General features: G+C 34.7%; 1 protein-coding gene and 1 pseudogene across 1 annotated transcript in view; one reads left to right on the top strand and one right to left on the bottom strand.

Moving 5' to 3' along the window:
- Positions 1 to 22014, bottom strand: part of ATM (ATM serine/threonine kinase) — a 146448-nt gene that overhangs the window by 83151 nt on the left and 41283 nt on the right. Inside the window, 9 exon segments of the mRNA XM_012659127.1 lie at positions 2293 to 2464; positions 5088 to 5183; positions 7078 to 7210; positions 8026 to 8190; positions 8752 to 8926; positions 15293 to 15492; positions 16179 to 16305; positions 17271 to 17386; positions 20435 to 20692. Coding sequence (XP_012514581.1) covers positions 2293 to 2464; positions 5088 to 5183; positions 7078 to 7210; positions 8026 to 8190; positions 8752 to 8926; positions 15293 to 15492; positions 16179 to 16305; positions 17271 to 17386; positions 20435 to 20692 — 1442 coding nt within the window.
- Positions 10881 to 11426, top strand: LOC105822271 (annotated as a pseudogene).

Raw genomic sequence — 22014 nt, 5'->3', positions numbered from 1 at the left:
TTTAATATAATAAAGTTTACATTGTGACTACTATAAATTAAAAGGATTCATAAAAATAAATACTTGATAATAACACAACCTAATAAACATGAGTAATGCAAGTGATAGAATACTAATTCACCTTAAAAAATATTTTCTCTGAGAGCTACAAACAATTTGGGGTAGAGTAGAATGGCATTTTACCCCAAATGATAAAATTATTGTCAAAAACAATTTTAAACAAACAGTAAATACACACTTATTCTGACCAGAATCTATTATAGAGAATCATTAGGTAAGGCATCTAAAACCTCTACTAAAAAACTGAAGGTCCTTCTCTTTTACAAAAAATTCAAAATAGGAAGGCTGTAATACAAGAGTACTGAAAATATGACAGCTAACAAAAAATGTCATAAACCCTGATACTGTAATGATGATGAGTGATCAAAGAAAGGCTTAATTCCTTTTAGGTTTCTAGGTTTAAGACACAGAAGCATAAGCCCTAAACCTAGATTCAAATTCATTCCACCATATCCAACTCATTAGCAAGTCCTCTATTAACATAGAGTCCTGCTGGCTCTATTTTAAAAAACACATCCTGGTTCCATCCAGGTCTCTCGTCTCCATTACTGCCACCCTAATCCAAGTCACCATAATTTCTCTTCTGGATTACTGCAATAGTTTCATAATCGATCTTCTTGTTTACAGTTTTGCCCTTTTGAAATCCATTTGCTATATAAAAACCAGAGTAAAAATGTAAGCTGCATCACACAACTCTGCTTAAAACTCCATGGCTTCCTTATATACTTCAAATAAAATTAAAATTTCTTAATGAGAATTAGTCTTACCTTTCCAATTTTATCTCCTACTATCTTTCTCTGCACCAGGCTTCTTTCTATCCCTCAAACACCAAACTTATCTCCACTCTAGCTATTTCCTATATGGAATGCTTCACCCCTAATCATCTTACAGCTGATGCCTGACCACTCAGGTCAGCTGAGAAGACACTATCTCAAAGAAGCCTTCCCTGACCAGCTATTCTGGGAATTCTTTGGTCAATACCTCCTTTATATGCTGAAGCCCCTTAAACACCTAATAATTTTTTTTTCCTCTTACAGAAAGAAAAAATTTGTACTTGTTCCCTATTATTCTCAAGTTTAAGTCACACTAATATCCCTGTGCATCTATTTCAGAAAAAATAATTTAAAATTGCTATGTAACAAATGAAACATTTAATGCTTGCAAATCTTCTGTGGAACTCTCTTCAAAACCTGTGCCAGATATACTTTGAAATAGATTTTTAAAATGAGATAGATTAATACATGGATACATGGATGGCTAGACACGATAAAGCAAGAATAGTAGTAAAATGTTAACAGCAGAATCTGTATGGTGAATATATGGGTGTATACCATAAAACGCTTTCAACTTTGCTGTATGTTTGAAAATTTTTGTGATAAAATGTTGGGAAAGAAACCATGCCAGCCTATTTAATGTAACACAAACAACCCAAGAGAGAAACATACAGGTGTATTAAATCAATAATGGAAACATGGCAGGTAAACATTGCTGCAAATCATTTATTATCCAAGAGAAGGAGAAAGGCGGGTAGAGGGAAAGGAAATCAAAACACATATTTACCTTAGAAAGAGGCCTGGTTGTGGGAAAAACCATTTGCATCTACCCCCCCAAAAATGATGGGGTGCTTAAATGTATCAGTTGATTGGCAAATAAATAAATAAATGGCGGGGAGGGAGAGAGAGTGCATGTTCACGCACACACAAAAGTAATCTCACAACCAGCAAGCTGAAATTTTGGTAATATCTGTTGCAATTCTGTTTTGCAGAAAATAAATGAGCAATAGAAAACCCTGTCAGATCAGCTTAAGACTTTTGGGGTTACGAAACTTCTGCTCTATGGCTTGTTTTGAAAGGACCAAAATAAAGCCTAGCTTAGAGGAGAGTGGCATTTCTGATTTTGACAAGTGCCTGAAACATCACACTTTATTTCTCTATCTTAATTTTCTGTGCAGAACCGCCTGGTATTCTTCTTATTTATTCTTTATTTGTCCAGTCAACTCTCACTAGAATTTAATAGGGACCTGGTATGTATCAAGTGCCTGGTACATAGGAGGGTCAATGATTATATGACTTAATAAAAAATACAAGAATTTTCATAAAAATACTTGATATTAAAAAATGTATGTGAACTTACAGGACAAAGTTTTAGTCATTGGAAATAATTAATTTATGTGAAGTATCATTCTCAGATTAAGTAAGTACGATCAGATATAAGGTAGCAATAAATACTCACCAATCTTCTACCAGTGTGTTATTCAGGTAGGTAAGCATTATGAAGGTCCACTGAAGTTCTTTATTTTCAAATAACTCAACGGCCTTGGTATAAGATGTATCTTTACTATGCTGTATAGCTATGGTAGAAAAATCCATAGGACCCACTTCTCCCAAGCAGCTTCCAACAGCCTCTACATACAGAAATTCTAATTCAGTAGAGTCATAGGTATAAGATCATACATAAAACAGATATTTTCTAATTTCAAAAACATAATGCTGTTTTGTTAGACTTCAAGATTTAAGTGTGTTTTCAAAGATAATGAGTTAATAAACTACAAAATACTTTATCCTTTCCTTTACATATCATCCATATGGGTAATAGATAGTTTCCCCTATGGAATTATATCTATGAGATAGATTAACTAGTAACAAATTGTAGGTATTAAATAGGATGAAAGCATAAACATGGCCACTGTAGGAGAGTATCAATCTTAAATCTATTAAAATTTTTTTGAGCTATCACAGACATAAATTCCATAAATCTTATTTATTTACTTATATATTTTTTTTTTAGAGACTGAGTCTTGCTCTGTCTCCGAGGTTGGAGTGCAATGCAACAATCATAACTCACTACAGCCTCACATTCCTAGGCTCAAGTGATCTGTCTGTCTCAGTCCTCTGAGTAGCTGGGACTACAGGCATGCACCACCACGCTGGGCTAAAATTTTTTTTTTTTGTAAAGACAGGGGTCTCACTATGTTGCCTAGGCTGGCCTCAAACTCCTGGCCTCAAGCAATCCTCCTGCCTTTGCCTCCCAAAGTGCTGGAAATACAGGCATTACCCATCATGCCTGGCCTAAATTCCATAAATTTAAACACACAATTCAGTGAAAATGTATACACACACACATTTTTTTCCACCTCTGTTATCCCTAACCAGATGAAGATAGAGTGTTTTCAGCATCCCAGAGGACTCCTTACGCTCTTTCCAAGTTATGGTGGTATTTATTAAAATATGCCCACAAATTATTTGAAAATCCTCCCTTCAAAAGTTGGAGACTGATTTCCCTTCCCTTAAGTGTGGGCTGTACACTTAGTGACTCACTTCTAACAACAGAATGTATATAAGTCTTTCACTTCTTTGCTTAAATTTATTCCCAAGTATTTATTTCTTTGAAGGGCTATTGTAAATAGAATTGTTTTCCCAATTTTCCTTTCTGATTGTACATTGCTAGTACATAAAAACACAATGATTTTTGTGTTGATCTTGTACCCTGCAACTTTGATGAATTTATTAGCTCTATAGTAGCTTTCATGTATATTCTCTGGGATTTTCCACATATAGGATCACGTCATCTGTGACCTGAGATAGTTTTACTTCCTTTCTAATTTTCATGCTTTTAATTTCTTTTTATTGTCTAATAGCTCTGGCTATAACTTTTAGTATAAAATGTTGAACGGCAGTGGTCAAAGTGGGCAACCTTGTCTCATTCTTGATCTTAGGGGAAAGTTTTCAAATTTCATCACTGAGTATGACGTTAGCTATGGATTCAACCCACTATGACTTTATGCTATACAGGAAAGCTACACAGGAGGCTCCTGTAGCAAATTAGGTTTGTACCTAGAAGCAGTGCTACTATAAAGGGGTAAATTCCTTGGTCAAAGGAAACTTCCAGAATTCTAGCGAAGTTATTCCTTAGTCTGGGTGCTAGATGCACAAGTGTACTCTGAGAAGATTCTTCCAGCTAGACACTTATGATCTGTATAATTTTTTACATGTAAGATATATTTCAATAAAAAAATCTATAAAAAGAAAGTATCCTAGATACTAGGCTCCCACCAAGAAGTTAAGAAAGACTGCTGAAAGGCAGTAGCATCTGTGAAGCACCACTTATTCCTCCCATTTTTCTACCTGAGACAATGTTGTCATGACAGCTTCAAGTTAATTTTAATCATGCGATTTTTCCATCCCATGATCACCAAATCTAAACACCTATACTATACATGATGTTGGCCATTTATTTTACATTAAGTTGCCTCCCAAATGGCAGTAGGAAAGGACTTGAATGCTTTGTTAATATCTGAGTTTAATCTAGCTCTCCAAATCTTCATTCTTAAGTCTGTTATATAACAAAAGACATTAAGTATCAGTTATAATATACTTATAAAATATACCAGAAGTCAATATATTTGCAACTTAACTCTAAAAATAGGTATTTCTGACTTTCCTAAATATTAAACATTTTCAAATTAAGTTATGTACATGTGTAAATCACTAACTTTTCATTTTATATCAATATTTAAGAAGAAAAATATAAAAGGGAGATTGCTTAGGGGCATTTGAATTGAACAGAAATATAACTTAGCTACCATCTCGTATTTCCCCAATATCCCGAATGACAAATTTTAATTATTTGATGATATTATAAAAATGACACTCAAACATAAAACTCACATTCATTCAGCCAAATATAGTCATGTGTTGCTTAATGATGGAGATACATTCTGAGAATGTGTCGTTAGACAATTTTCTCATTGTGTGAACATGATAGAGTATGCTTACACAAATCTAGATGATAAGGCCTATTATACACCTAGGCTACATGATATAACTTATTGCTCCTAGGCTACAAACCTCTGCAGCATGTTACTGTACTGAATACTGGAGGCGACTGTAATACAGTGGTAAGAATCTGTGTATCTAAACATAGAAAAGGCAAAGTAAAAATACAGTATTATAATCTTATAAACCACTATCATATACGTGGCCTGTCGTTGACCAAACATCACCATGCAGCGCATGACTCCAGTTTACCTAAAACTTCTCTTTCACCAGTGTGGTTTATTGCCATCTTGGATAACTGCAACAAATTGACAACCAGCTTCACCATAATACCATCTTGTGGGTTATCTAGGAATAATTTCAAAAAAATTAAATTAGCATGGAAGTAACACTTTTGTTTAAAATATACATATATGTTAAATTATCTGACTAGAAAACTTTTATAAAAAAGGTTTTAACTCATGAGCAGTTCAAAAAATATGTAGGAAATGAATTTGAACTTCCTTATGAAACAGAACCATCTGGAAGTGATTAGCAATATTTAGCAGACAAAGAAAAATGTCTTGAGCAAATTTTGCAGAGAAGTCAATACCTTAGTACAATTAAAGCACAATTAAAAACACAAGAATCATTCAACACTAAAGCTAGAAGGGACCTTGGGAGCCTGCTTGGCTTTTTAACATTTAGCATTTAGAGTCTAGATCAGCACTGTCCAGTAAAACTTTCTACAATGATGGAAATGTCTATAATCTACACCATCCAATGACAGCCACTAGTCACCTATACTACTAAGAACTTTTTTTTTGAAACAGGGTCTTGCTCTGTCACCCAGGATGAAGTGCAGTGGCATGATCACAGCTCATGGTAACCTCTAACTCTTGGGCTCAAATGATCCTCCTGCCTCAGCCTCCCAAGTAGCTAGGACTATAGGTACATGTCACCACACTGGCTAATGTTTTAATTTTTTGTAGAGATGTGGTCTTGCTATGTTGCCCAAGCTGACCTTGAACTCCAGGTCTCAAGTGATCCTCCTGCCTCAGCCTCCCAAAGCACTGGGATTACAGGCATGAGCCACCATGCCTGGCCTACTACTGAGACATTGACATGTGTTAGTAGTATGGCGAAAAAATTGAACTTCAAATTTTATTTAATTCATTTAAATAGCCACAAATGGCCAGTGGCTATATTGTACAAGGCAGGTCTAGCCAATAAATACTCAATCACACAAAAACAAAAGATATTAGTGTTCGTATTTTATATATTTCATAACAGATATACGAGAAACTCTATGCTCAGATAGGAAAAACTAAAATTAACTTTTAAAAAGTCTTTAGGATAAAAACAATACAATAGAGATATGAAATTAATTAGCACAAGAAGATGAAAATCAAAACATAAGCAGAAAGTTTTCTCCATGTGCCATACTGTAATAATGTAAACTCAGATAAAATTAACATAAAATTTTAATTGTGTTTTCATAAGTAAAAAATAAGCTAGAAACATAAATATATGTGTACTTACGCATACACACAACACACATAAACTACACGTCTAAAAGGCTTAAAATATTAATAAGATACTTTTCTTTTATTCAGTAAGTTGGAGTAGAAGGCAAAAATGACTACTTTGTATGCCTGGCTCTAAGGAATTAGAATTTTTCTTAGGTGCTGAAAGTTGTTAAAAATTTTTAGAGAAACATCATATTTGGGTTTAGAGAAATCATTCTGGCGAAGGATGAATAAAATTGGAATAATTCAAGGTGAGGAGACCAGTTAGGATCAGTTTTACAGTTAGATAAGAAATGAGGAGTTGAACTAAATGATGAGAGTCTGAATTAAGTCTGTGGTAACCAAACCAAGGGCAAGATTTTATAAAAGATTCTTTCAAAGCAAAACAGGTAGAAATAACCCTTGTTGTCTATATCCCAGCTATTCCCGAAGCTGAGGCAGAGGGATCACCTAAGCCAAAGAATTTGAGGCTGCAGTGAGTTAAGATCGCACGACTGTACTCCAGCGTGGATGACAGAGCAAGACCCCAACTCCTACAAAAAAAAAAAAAAAAGGCAAAGGAGGGGAGGGGAGGGGAGCGGAAGGGAGGGGAGGAGAGGAGAGGAGAGGAAAGGAAAAAGGAAGGAAGGAAGGAAGGAAGGAAGGAAAAAGGGGAAGGAAGAAGGGGAAGGAGGAAGGGAGGAGGGATGAAGGAAGGAACGAAGGAAAGAAACCCATGTCATTAAAATTAGTACCCTGAGATGCTCTCATAAGATCCATCATCTCATCTTTATGTTGTTCCAGCTGTCTTCGAAGATCCTTCAATCCTTCAAGCCTTGTCAATGGAAGCGCATCATAAACACTTACTGAGAGAAAATGGTTAATTTCCTAAAAGAGAAAATTAGTTAAAATGTAACTTGCTTTTAACATGTATTGATTAAGTCTGTGAAATAAAACTTAATAAAAGAAAAAAATTAGTGAGTGCCTTTTACAGACACTGACTCACATTGCTATCACTACCAAACAAGGTAGAAATAAATCACTTCTTCCACTTCAAACCCTACAACGTTTTAATCCTTTAAATTGTAATAGACTCTCCCATAACAACACAGATTTCAAGATGTTATAGCATACTCAATTGGAGGGAAAAGCTTAAGTTTCTATTTAATAGTATAACTCTAGTTTCTCATCTTAATGTATTTAAATGTTTTCATATGATATAGAGTCAAATATAGGCTAAGATTTTAAACTATAATAAAATTTGTATGGAAAAACATACCTCAATGTAATTTTGATTAGATTTTCTAATTTTAAAAGATTTTGAGATATTCTTGAGATATTCTCTAAAAAGTTAAATATTGTCTCTAATGCAAACATTAAATTGACCCTGAAAGGACCAGATAGTAATTTTGAGATATTAGTGGACCATAAGATCTTATGTACATAAAAATTTAAAATATTTTATACCATAATCCTTGAATATTTAAATTCAGATCTTTATCAGGAACCTTTGATATTTACACTTCAATGCAAGCAGCTACATTAAGATTCATTACTTTATTTGTCAAGAGGGTAGATCTCATGTTATGTATTTTTTTACCACAATAGAGATCCAGTTTTCACTGCTATAGCATTAGAGGTTTTTAAAAAGTACTATCTGCACTCTGTAATACAAAATAGTTAAATGATCAAATTTTTATTACCTCCAAGAGTGAAAAGGGTCCTCTACTATATTTGATTTTCTGTTGAGTAACACGTAAATCCTTAAAAACAACATGGTCAGGAAAAGGATCTAAAAGTTTAATCGTGATATAGAGGTTTTCATTATCCTTGTTATCTATCACTAAGTATTTCAACAAGTCCAATACCTAAATATAATTTAAAAGAAAAAATTAAAAGGGGAGAAACAATTATATTTTAAAGAACCAAAACCTACTGTAATAAATGATAAAAACTCTACTATCCTAGTTCAGATAAAATGTTCTAATTCTAAAATACCTAGCTTTTAATTTCTGTACTTTCAAATAATTCAACAAATATGTGAGGTGAGTATTGAGGTTAAAAAAAAAGCCACTATTAAGAAAATATTTTATATAAGTAATATCTCACACACCATCACAATGGTGTGAATTGCTATTCCTAGTTTTGACTACTTTATACTTTAGTGTAAATAACAGACAAAACTACCAGGTTATGATCAAAATTATCAAGTGCTCTGTAATTCATTGATTACAAAGATTAATTCATTAAGAATGTTTTTCAGCCACTTTTCAAAAAATACTTTCACTAAAATTACCAATTATAGTAACATATAATCTTTTCACTAAAATTATCAATTATACCAAGTAAACATAAAACACTCAGCTCTTTATAATAATACTTTAGCCATATATTTCAAATGCCATTTTGAAGATGATTTGGGAAATTACCTGTTCCTGAACCTCCATCTGATCACCCACAAGGGGTATAAGTGTACCAACAATAACATGAAGATGATTTTCTAAAGCATCCTTACAGTAAGTCACTGCTGTCTGGCAAACCCGACTTAATAGGTCACAACAAAGGGAGAAGCTACGTAATGACACATCCATGAAACGAGAAGGCCTAATATAAGGAGAAAAAAATAGGTTTCTAAGAAACTATACTTTGAAATAAATTCATTCAAAAGTCATTTTATTCAACATCTCTAATTCTGATATGGCTTGACATAGAAGTCACTTTCCTATCTAATATTTTAATGGTTTCTAAGCCAAAAAGAAGCGACATCAGGAAAATGCAGAATAGATAGGTCTAACCTCCCATCCCTAAATAGAAACACTGAAAAACAAGCAAAATTGTCAGAACCAACTATCTTAAGACTCTTTAAAACAGTCAAAGGTTTGCAGCAATCAAGAAAATGCTGAATCAACAAAAAGGCAACTGGAAAACTGCAGGAAAGCTTTGTGGTGATTTTACTTGTCTTTGCCTGCACCCTCCCTTGCCTCGCAACAATCACAGATCAGCAGCCTATACACCCCATGCGGGATACAGATTCATGGTGGTTCTTGAAGGAGCAAAGATCTTATTTAAAAACTTTTGTGGGCCGGGCATGGTGGCTCATGCCTGTAATCCTAGCACTCTGGGAGGCTGAGGCAGGAGGATTGCTTGAGCTAAGGAGTTTGAGGTTGCTGTGAGCTAGGCTGACACCACAGCACTTCAGCCAGGGCAACAGAGTGAGACTCTGTCTCAAAAAAAAAAACAAAACTTTTGTGTATGTCTATTCTAACCTGTCTGGGAGCCAAGGACTGAGGCAAGGTGCTTGGCTCTATTTTGCTTAACAAATCTCACCTAAGATGAAAAAGCTGTGGGCATTGCTTGAAACTTTTTAAGGCTGGCCAACATGCTGCAGGTGTGTAGGGCAAAAGATTGCTGTTAAAACATAAAGATTACCTAAAGCCTAGGAAGAAAAACTGGGGAGAGAATTTCTTGAGGAAATTAGAGCATTCAAAAACACCCACACTTTAGGGGGAATTTAGAAAGCCACACACACCCCCAGGGTAAGATTTTTGCTTAGAAAAGACCAGTGAAGACCCTAAGCTTTTACTTGGGGCTGATACCAAGTCTCAGTGAAAACATGGCTAACTGTTGAAGGAAGAGTCCCAGCACAGAGCCAATCTGCAAAACTAGTAATTGTTTTATTTTCTCTCTCTCGTGCCCCCTCAGCCCAATACTCCTGGCATCCAAGGAAATTTCTGTCAAACACTACCTAAATACAAGGCTAAGACATAGCATCTTCAGTGACCACACCTGGCAAGAAAAACACACTCTGAAAAAATAGTTCGTCAAATTCATGAAACAAATGGACCTCAGCCTTCAACAATCAAAAAACAGGTCAGACCCTTGAGAAGGGGAAAACCTGATTTCCACAATTACCACATAATATTGAAATGTCCACTTTTCAACATCAAAAAAATCACAAGGCATACAAAGAAACAGGAAAGTATGCGCCATTCAAAAGAACGAAATATATTGACAGAAGTATTTCCTGAGGAAGCTCAGACATTGGAATTACTATAGAAAAATTTCAAAACAGCTATCTTGGCCCGGCATGGTGGCTCATGCCTGTAATCCTAGCACTCCAGGAGGCTGGGGCAGAAGGATTGCTTGAGCTCAGGAATTTGAGACCAGCCTGAGCAAGAGCAAGACCCCGTCTCTACAAAAAATAGAAAAATGAGCTGGGTGTGGCGGCATGTGCCTGTAGTCCCAGGTACTCAAGAGGCTAAGGCAAAAGGATTCAGCCCAGGAGTTTGAGGTTGCAGTGAGCTACAACGACACCACGGCACTATACCTGTGGCAACTCTGTCTCAAAAAAAACAAAAAAAAACAAAAAAAAAACCAAACTATGTTAAATATGATAAAAGAGCTTAAAGATGAACAAAAATGAAAACACAACATACTAAAACATATGAGACACAGCAAAGACAGTGCTGAGGGGGAAACCCGTAGCAGTAAAAACCTACATTAAAAAAAGAGATATCTCACTTTCAGTTTTCAGCTCAGAGGAGGCCAAGGCAACTTTCTTCCACAGTCCCAAATCTGGGTTCATACGACACCAGCTGTCTCTACCATGCCACCTAAGTTTGACCCCAATATGATCAAAGTCATGTACCTGAGGTGCACCAGTGGTGAAGTCGGTGCCATGTCTGCCTTGGCTCCCAAAATTGGCCCCCTGGGTGTGTCTCCAAAAAAACGTTGGTGATGATATCACCAAGGCAACTGGTGACTGGAAGGGTCTGAGGATTACAGTGAAACTAACTATTCAGAATAGACAGGTCCGATTGAAGTGGTACCTTCTGCCTCTGCCCTGATCATCAAAGCCCTCAAGGAACCACCAGGAGACAGAAAGAAACAGAAAAACATTAAACACAACAGAAACATCACTTTTGATGAGATTGTCAACACTGTCAGACAGATGTGGCACCGATCTTTAGCCAGAGAACTCTCTGAAACCATTAAATAGATCCTGGGGACTGCCCAGTCTGTGGGCTGCAATGTTGATGGCCACCATCCTCATGCCATCATAGATGACATCAACAGTGGTGCAGTGGAATGCCCAGCTAGTTAACAAGTACAAAGAAAAATATTTCAATAAAGGATCATTTGACATCTCCCTCGCAAAAAAGAAATATCTCAATTCAATAACCTAACTTTACATCTTAAGGAATTAGAAAAAAGGGTAAACTAAACCCAAAGCTGGCGGAAGGAAGGAGATAATGAAGATTAGAGTGGAGATAAATAAAACAGAGACTAGAAAAATGTTAGAAAGGATCAACGAACCAAAAAAAGAGAGAAGACGGAAATAAAAATGATTATAATAAAATGAACAATTGTATCTAACAAATTAGATAACCTAGATGTAATAAACAAATTCCTAGAAACACACAATTTACAAAAACTGACTCAAGAAGAAACAAAATCTGAACAGACCTGTATCAAGATACGCAATCAGTAAAGAAGAACATCCCAACAGAAAATCTGGACCAGAAGCCTTCTCTTGTGAATTCCAACAAACATTTAAAGATGAATTAATACCGATCCTTCCCAAACTCTTCCAAAATTATAATTGGAGGGAACACTTCCTAACTTATTCTATAAGGCCAGCATTTCCCTGATACCAAAGAGAGATAGAGACACCACAAAAAAATTACAATATCCAATACCCCTTATGAATAAAGATGCAAAACACCTCAACAAAATACTAGCAAACTGAATCCAACAGTATATTAAAAGGATTATACACTACGATCAAGTGGGATTTATTCCAGGAATGCAAGAGTGTTTTAATATAAGAAAACCGATCCATGTAATATACCACATTAATAAAATGAAGGAAAAAAACTACATTATCTCAAGAGACACAGAAAACACATTTGACAAAACCCAACATCCTTTCATGATAAAAACACTTAGAAAAATAGGAATGGAGCATTGTAGGGGGGAAGGGCATGCCTCTAACCCTGGCTTGGGTGAAGCAAAGACATAAAGTGTAACCATAATGTTTGTACCCTCATAATACCCTGAAATAAAAAATAAATAAATAAAATAAAATAAAAATAATTTATTGCTAAAAAAAAGAAAAAAGGAAAATAGGAATGGGAGAGCGCTTCCTCAACATGATGAAGGGAATTTGTGGAAAACCCACAGGAAGCATCATAGTTAATGGTAAAAGACTGAAAGCTTTCCCCTAACATCAGGAGCAAGATAAAGGATGCCCACTCTGACCACTGCTATTCAACATTGTACTGAAGTTCTAGCCAGAGCAATAAGATAAGAAAAAGGAAAGAACGCATCAAAATTGGAATGGAAGAAGTAAAATTATCTCTATTCACCTGACCCTATACATACACACAGAAACTCTCAAAGAATTCAAAAGAAAGCTACTAGAATATATGAATTCAATTAAGTTGCAGGTAACAAGATCAATACACAAAAATCAGTTGTTTCTATGCAACAGAAATGACAATCCAAAAAGGAAATTGAGAAACCAATCCTATTTACAATAGTATCTAAAAGAATTGAATACCTAGGAATAAATGTAACCAAGGATGTGAAAGATTTGTAAACTGAAAACTATAAAGCACTATGGAAAGAAATTAAAGAAGATCCAAGTAAATGGAGAGATAACCCATGTTCATGGGATGGAAGACAATATTGTTAAGAAGTTAACACTACTCAACCTACAGATTCAATGCAATCCCAATCAAAATTCCAACAAATTTCTAAAATTTTTGCCAAAATCGGAAAGTTGATCTTCAAATTCATATAGAAGTGCAGCGGACCCCATATGACCAAAATAATCTTTAAAAAAAAAAAAACGAAGTTAGAGAATTTCGTGATTTTGAAACTTACCATAAAGCTACAGGTAATAGAAACAGTGTGGTACAGGCATAAGGCTAGACATACAGTCCAATAGAATAAAAATGAGAGTCCAGAAATAAACCTATAGATCAATAACCAACTAATTTTTGACAAGCGTACCAAGTGCATTCCATGTGGAAAGAACAGTCTCTTCAGCAAATGGTGCTGGAACAATTAGATTTCCACATGCAAAAGAATGAAGGTGGACCCCTATGCCTCATACTATATAGAAAAATTAACTCAAAATGATCAATAATCTAAATATAAGAGCTAAAATCTTAAAACATAATGATAAATCTTCATGACCTTGGATTTGACAATGGATACTTATATATGATACAAAAAAATGAGAAAGAAAAAAATAGATAAATTGGGCTTAATCAAAATTAAAAACTTGGGCATCAAAGGATATTATCAGTAAGGTGAAAAGATAGTTTTACAGAATGAGAGAAAATATTTGCAAATCACATATCTGATAAGAGTTTAATATAGAGAATGTATAAAGAACCCCTAGAGCTCAACTACAAAAAACAATCAAATTTTAAAAATGGGCAAAAAGCCTGAACAGACATTTCTCCAGAGAAGCTACAGAAATGGTCAATAAGTGCATGAAAAGATGTTCAGTGCAGTGGCTCATGACTGTAATCTCAGCACTCTGGGAGGCTGACGCAGGAGGATCACTTGAGGCCAGGAGTTTGAGACCAACATAGCGAAACCACGTCTCTACAAAAAATAAAAAAATTAGTCAATGGGATGGCATGTGCCTGTATTCCCAGCTACTTGGGAGGCTGAAGCAGGAAGATTACTTGAGCCCAGTGAACTATGATCGTGCCACTGTACTTGGTGCCTGGGTTAAAGAGCAAGAACTTATCTCTTAAAAAAAAAATGTTAAATATCATTAGTCATTAGAGAAATGCAAAATCAAAACCACAGTGGGATACCACCTCACATCTACCAGAATGGCAAGAATAAATAAAACAGAAAATAAGAGGTGTAGGTGAAGAAGCTGGAACCCTCATGCACTGCAAATAAAATGTAAAATGGTGTAGCTGCTGTAGAAAATAGTTTGACAGTTCCTCAAAAAGTTAAATATAAAATTACCATATGACCTACCAATGCCCTTCCTAGGTATATACCCAAAGGAATTGAAAATAGGGACTCAAGCAGATACTTGTATGCCAATAGACAATGCAGCATTATTCATGATAGCCAAAAGGTAGAAACAACCCAAGTGTTCATTAACTAATAACTGGATAAGCATATACAATGGAATATTATTCATCTATTAAAAAAATGAAGTTCTGACACATGCTACAACACAAACAAACCTTGAAGACATTATGGTAAGTGAAATGAGCTTGACGGAAAAGTACAAATATTGTACAATTTTCCACTTATATGAAATACCTAGAATAGGCAAATTCACTGAAACAGAAAGCAGATTAGAGTCTCTCAGGGGCTGGACGGAAAGAGGAATATGGAGTTATTGCTTAATGAGTAGAGAGGTAATGGAAAAGTCTTGGAAATAGATGGGGTGACGGTAATTAATGTCACTAAATTGGACATTTAATGGTGAAAATGAAAAATTTTATGTTATATATTTTACCACAATTTTAAAAGCCCTAACAAATAATAGAAATTTCATTAAAATCAATGGAAAATACCAGAGAACAACCCCTATTCTATAGTAGCATATTTATTTGAGGGTATCAACAGCTAGAACATCTGTATTAAAAGCTGAAGATTCCTAGTACTAAGTACTGAAGATTCTTAGTTCTTAAGATGCTGACCAGGCTGGTATCAAACTCCTGGCCTCAAGCGATCCTCCCACCTCAGCCTCCCAGTTGCTGTATTACAAGCATGAGGCACGATGCCCGGCTCTATTTAAGATTTCCAGAGTTGGAGAAGTAGAAGTGCAATTTCAAAAAACTAACAGGTAGATATAATAGACATATTAAAAAGCAAAATTCAGAAAGCAATACTCTGGAGTTTACCTCTTAGAAGCATATAAATTTCCAATTAAAAGAAACGGTAGAAAGACTGCTTATATATTGATCCAAACATATTATTTACCTTTTGTTGATATAGTGAATCAAAGTATAAATAACATCTCGAAGAACAAAGGCCCAAGCTCCTCCTAAGCCACTTTTTAAATCTTTCAGTAATAAACTAACAAATAGGTGATATATTTTAAGAATTCTGTGCTTTTTATAAACATTATTTGTCTCGGCCGCTTGCTCACAAATGGCTAGAAGAATTTTCTGATAGGAATCCTAGAAAATAAACATACATTTAGTAAAAACTTGCCTAATTATATATTCTCAGCTATAATAAATTCATTTTATATTTAAAATAAATAGCAGAATTTAGATTTGTTTGATATAAAATGCAAAATGCTTCATTAAGAAAATTACTGTCTTAGCTCTCCAGATTGTACCAATGTACAATTTCCTGGTTTTGATATTGTACTCTGGTTATGCAAGATATTACCACGGCTGAAGCTCAGTGAAAGGCAGATGGGCCCTCCATGTCTCTTTGCTTCTTTTTTTTCTTTTATAACTTTCTGTGAATCTATAATTATTTCAAAACCAAAAGCAACAAAAATTTTTTTTTAAATTACTATCGTGAACGTAAAAAGGCTATTACCAATTTTTTTAGTTTTTCGATAGTAAACTATAATCAATAGTGTGTTCTTATGAAAAAGTAAATACATTCCCTGAGCTAATATACGACTAAAGTGTCATGAAATTCTGGCCTCATATATAACATATATCAATTAATACTGACAAGTAAAATACCAAGGCATAAATTTATAAATGAGTGTTTTTCTTTTTAAATGATTTAGATAAATTTTTCATTTGTTTACTTTCCCTCTTAAAGATGTAGTACTTAAACAGATTTTCTAGCTGAAAAGGAAGGAATTCCCTCTTCCATTATTATACTAGCCATGTATACTTACGGGGCTTTTGGAAAGAATTTCTAGAATGCTTTTGAGCTTGGTTTTATGACAATTGCTGATATAGGCAAATGTTGCTTTAATTACATGTGATGGAAAATGAGGTGGATTAGGAGCAGGATCCAAATCCCTAGAAGAGTGATATGAAAAAATGCAGTCATCATTTTCAGAACAAAATTATCAAGAAAAAATAGGTTTTGTTGATAGACCAGTGAACTTCCAACGTGAAAATTTAGATGATAATAATGCCCAAATTTTAAACTATTTTTCTACTGGAAAACTATACTTTTAACAATATCACAAATGACATATCACAGTCCATATCAGCCAGGATATCTAAACGCCTTTCACCCTCTATGATTTGAACACTCCTAAATGATTTGCTTAATTAATCTTTTACAAAGTTATTGGCAGCTCCACAAATGAGCCTTAGTATTATGTCACTTCAGGTCTGAATTAAAACTCTATGCTAGTACTTTAAAATCAGTAGTATTTTAGACATGGCAATCAACATTATTTACAGAGAATGAAATTATATGTGAAAGTACTCTGTTAGATATTATCACTATTTTATATGTCTAGCACAGTAGAGCATATTAAAAAAAGTAAAGGGTATTTTCAAGTAGCTTACAATCAAGCTGGGAAAATAAAATACTCTAACATTCATATACAACCAAGGGGTTTTGACATGCAAATTAAATTGTATAGCTAAGGAGCATGATAAAGAAAAGGTGATCTATAAAAGCAATTCATAGATAATAAGGAGAAGAGAACGAGGCATAACATGCAGGGAGAAAAAAATTTCAGGAGATAACAGATGGCATAATGCTCAAATATTATAGAAAGATTGAGAAGAAAAAGATTATTGGGTTTGCCAACAAAGTGGTCAACTAGAAAGAGTAATTGATTTGGGCAGGCCATAGTAAAAGAAGATAGGTAGTTAACTTAATTCAAATGTGGCTATTTTTAAAGGAACAAACTTAAAAAAGAGTACATGTCTAACAACTGAAACAGATATTTGAAGGTGTCAACCAGTAAACTTCCTTAGGGACTTGTGAAGTTGCAGCTAATTCTCTAAGTTTAAAATGTGCATACCCTGAAAAGTCACAGAAGTCAGTGCTTTGGCTGGCACCAGAATTTGCTGGTTCATGTAATGTCATCAATAACTCCACCACAATCTCCGGTAAATTACTAATGAATAAATGATCAATCTGCAAGGATACAAAATTAAAATATATTTAATATTTTTATATCTGTGACCTTTAAGACAGTTCAAAGGGCTTATGTTATTGCCTATTTCCAAAATTATTCAGGGTCTATAAAAGAAAATGGATGACCAAAAATCTAAAATCTCCAGATATATAATTCTACCTTTTTCTTCTATGCTGACCTACAGACTGAGAGGAAATGTAGGGAAATCATACTAAATAAGGCGCCCTTAATCAAACTCTTTAATTTTAAAAAATCATTTTGACTGAGACTTCAAGTTTAGCAATTCTCCTGCCAACCAAATTCCCCCCTGATCTATACTGCTCCTCAATTTACATTTTACACTTGACTTATTTGGGAACTGTGTCTCACTTATAGAACTTTACTAGTAAGAATCCCCAGTGACTGGCAATAATCCCATCGTTGTTTCCTGCATGACTCCTTCCCAGACTTCTACTCAAGTGACATCCCAAATTCTGAGGCTAGCTGCTACCCACATCCCATTTCATCAACAGTAAGCTAAAGTCCTCCCCAAGAGAAGCAGACTTTTCATCAATCTGCTTCCCACTACAGACAGGTAGCTTCATAAAGGGAATAAATTCTCTAAATATGAAGAATGAGCTTTCTATGTTATACCTCAGCTGAATGAATGAGAACTGTGAAGTCTTAAAGGTGGATTTATTAACTCTCCAAATAAGGAATCACAGTGTTCTAAACTAAAAGGCAAATGGCTAATTTACTTGATGCATAAGCAAGTTCAAAAATACACTTCCTAATAAAAAACATTTTAGAAGGTGACAAGAAAGAAATCTAATGTAAAGATCCTAGCTTTTTCCTCAGGCTTATTCATCAGTTGTCCATGTCATAATCTCCAAGGTCTCAGCCCTTTTATGGGCCTAGCACGCTTCTGCTGCGCCACTCTGCTATCTGGTTTCAGCCCTTTTAAAATTCAGCCTCATTCCAAAGTCTATCTGGAATACGTGAGGAAAAACTGGCCAAATTTCATTAATATCACAGGAAAAATTAATGAGTTCCCTTGCATATAATATAACTGACTTCACTAGTTTCATATGTAATAACCCTGATTTGTAACATCTAGCTAAGGTATACATAAATGGTTCAAATGTGTAGGTATAGCTAAACAAACTTATAAACTGTAAATATTTTAGGTATTCAACAACTGATAGTTTTAGAAGACTCAAAGACTGACAATAGTTGTACTAATACTTACACACAGAAAAAATGAATCTAGAAGTTTGATTCAGAGAAAGTATATATTAGAGAAACAAAAAATTAAGTTATAACTAAAACTTAATGCTAAATGAAACTGAAACTAGCAAAAACTTAACTCATGTCTTTAATCAAGGTGCTAAGAAATTATTAGCCTCCAGACTACAGACTTACAACCAGATCTGACTGGTTCTACCTAAGCAACTGAGGGACTTGATGTTCCACTTCTTGGTTCAATATAGATAACTAGAAAACTAAAAATAATGTCTTTAAGTTTATCCAATTGTAATTCTAATATTAAACTAGTTTGGTTAATCGGCCCTTACATCCAAAATAAATAAATACACAGTTAAATTTGGAGTGAACGAACCTTTTTTACATTAAAAAAAATTATATGTGTTTCAATGTAAGTTGCTGCAAATAAGTTTGGATGTATACAAATTATTATAAAGCAAACAAAGTTTGTTAGATCTGTACTTGACTCCTTCTTTTAACAATTACTTAATGAGTACCCAAAATATACCAGGTGGTTGGATATACATCCTCAAAAAAAGACAAAAATCCTAGCTTCACAGCACTTATAGTGGAGAAGACTGATAAACAGTCAATATAATTCAAAAGTAAATTATATCATATGTTAGAAGGTAATAAGTGTCATGATAAAAGAAAGAGCAGGGTATGGGAACTTGGGATGGCACTTTTCCTTGAAAAATGGAAAGCTTGGTGAGAATGCAGAGGGAGTGAAGATTTCCTATACACTGTTCAGTGTTATTTGAATTTAACAACCAGCTTGGGCCAGGCACCGTGGCTCACACCTGTAATCCTAACACCCTGGGAGGCCGAGGCGGGAGGATCACTTGAGGTCAAGACCAGCCTGAGCGAGAGTGAGACCCCATCTCTACTAAAAATAGAAAAATTAGCCAGGTAAGCACATGGTAGTGTGTGCCTATAATCCCAGCTACCCGGGAGGCTGAGGCAGGAGAATTGCTTAAGGAGTTTGAGGTAGCTGTGAGGTGGGCTGATGCCATGGCACTCTAGCCCAGATGACAAAGCGAGACTCTGTCTCAAAAAAAACACACATCCAGCTTGCATTCATGTATTACTCGCAATTAAAATAAATTTTAAAAAGACAGAAGCAATAAAATTATTCAAAAGTATTTTCTTTTGTTACTTTTTTTTTTTTTTTTTGAGACAGAGTCTCACTGTGTTGCCCGGGCTAGATTGCATATTTATATTCGGAATATAAAAATTGGATTAAAACAATCCAATTTTTTAAAATGAGCAAAATATTTTCTTTTATTTTTTTTTGAGACAGTCTCCCTGTGTTGCCCGGGCTAGAGTGCCGTGGCGTCAGCCTAGCTCACAGCAACCTCAAACTCCTGGGCTCTCCGCCTCCCGAGTAGCTGGGACTACAGGCATGTGCCACCATGTCCGGCTAATTTTTTCTATGTATTTTTAGTTGTCCAATTAATTTCTTTCTATTTTTAGTAGAGACGGGGTCTCGCTCTTGCTCAGGCTGGTTTCGAACTCCTGAGGTCAAACAATCCACCTGCCTCGGCCTCCCAGAGAGCTAGGATTACAGGCGTGAGCCACCGTGTCCGGCCTGTTACTTCTGATTAAAAACATTTCCACTTATTTAAATACCAATCAAAGGGAAAGAACATCACATAATCAAAAAAATTCACGGGTTGGCTATGCTAGACAGTGATTACCACAAGCTAAATTTAATTGTATAAATAAGAATAAATAGCCTTAAAATTTAAAGCTTACATCTCAGATCAATTAGGGGATTAAAAAGTAGGTAAAAGTTGAAGCCATACCTGTTTTCCCAGTAAGTTTTCACTTTTGAGCATATCATAGACCTTGGTAGCAGTCTCTCTTTGCTGTGCCATTCCACTGTCTCCTGTATACTCATAGGCAAAATAAGGAAGAATATTTACAAGAATCTTTGGAAAGCAGTCTGTTAGAAGACTTTTCCAATCCTCTTGAATCTGATTTGCAATAGACTTCACCTCATCAAAATGACTTCTAATCACCAGATGTGGAATCAAAACTTTATAGCAAGATCTAAAAATATAAAAATTTGAAATATAAGTTATATATAATTTTTAAAAATAAAATTTTATAATATAAGTCTTTAAAAAGTAGAATGGTTTAATATAGTCAGCATTATAGAATCATTTTTATCTAGATCATTAAGCATTCTTACTCTAAGTTTATAAATGGAGAAATAGTAAATTCTAAACAGTCACACTAAAAAAAACAGCTTAGAATATGCTACCCTAATTATGTGATCAAAAAATAGGGATTTGAATTTATATTTATTTCTTCTGCATAATCAGTTTATACAAAATTATTATAAAACGAATGTGAAAGCAATTTTATAATTCAAAGAACAAACATTAATAAAGCTAACCCGTGAACAACTTAAGCAAGTCCACTCATATGTGGATATTTTTCAGTCAAACGCAGATTGAGAAACAGTATTTATGGGATGTGAAACCCGAGTATACAGAAGGCTGACTTTCTCTATATGTGGGTTCTTGCAGGGTCAACTTGGGGACTTGAGTATGTACCAATTTTGGTAAACAGGAGTGGGGGGGTGGGATATCAGATCCTAGAATTAATCCTGTGCATATATGGAGGGATGACTATATTGTTCTTACCAAGGTGAATGAAGTATAAGGATCATTAAATTTACTTTTGTAGGAATACCCTTCTTAAAGGCAACTATGTACCTGTAACTCTTATAATTAGAAAGCTCTATTATGAACACCTGAAATTCATCTGTGATTATAACTATGTTAAATGCCTAGCAAAGTGCCTAGCACAGAGCATGTTCAACAAATATGAGATACCTTCCAATCATCCTGATACCTAGACATTACTCTTCAGTTGTTTCAAACCCCTCCATTTTCAAAATTTTCTTCTCTAGAGTTAGAGGTAGCAAAATAAACTTTTACGTTAAACTTCTACATCTAACAGAAATAATGCCGAAACAGCTTACAGTCAAGCAACAAAAAAGGCAGAAATAACCAGCCACTAGTAATTTATCTTTGATTTTTTCCCCCCAAAAGATTATCAAATACTAAAGCTGAAAAGGATCTTAAAGATCTCATCTTAACTCCCATACTTTACAGATTAAAAAACCAAGGCACAGAGAGTGTTTTTGTGGCTGCCCAAAGCAACATAGCTGGTTATTGGCACAGCTAGGACCAGACCCTAAGTACAGTGATTCACTTCAACACATTATCATTAAAACAAGCTGTCCAGCTTCTCATATTATGTATGTAGCCTCCCATGTATGTGCATGTATGTGGTGTGGTGAACTGCCAAACATTATCTAATTTTAAATTAAACATATTTCACATATCATATATACACCTACCTATAAAAATCA

Source organism: Propithecus coquereli, unplaced genomic scaffold, assembly GCF_000956105.1.
Source record: "Propithecus coquereli isolate 6110/MARCELLA unplaced genomic scaffold, Pcoq_1.0 Scaffold6, whole genome shotgun sequence".
NCBI classification, from domain to species: domain Eukaryota; kingdom Metazoa; phylum Chordata; class Mammalia; order Primates; family Indriidae; genus Propithecus; species Propithecus coquereli.
This window is presented reverse-complemented; position numbering and strand designations above follow the sequence as displayed.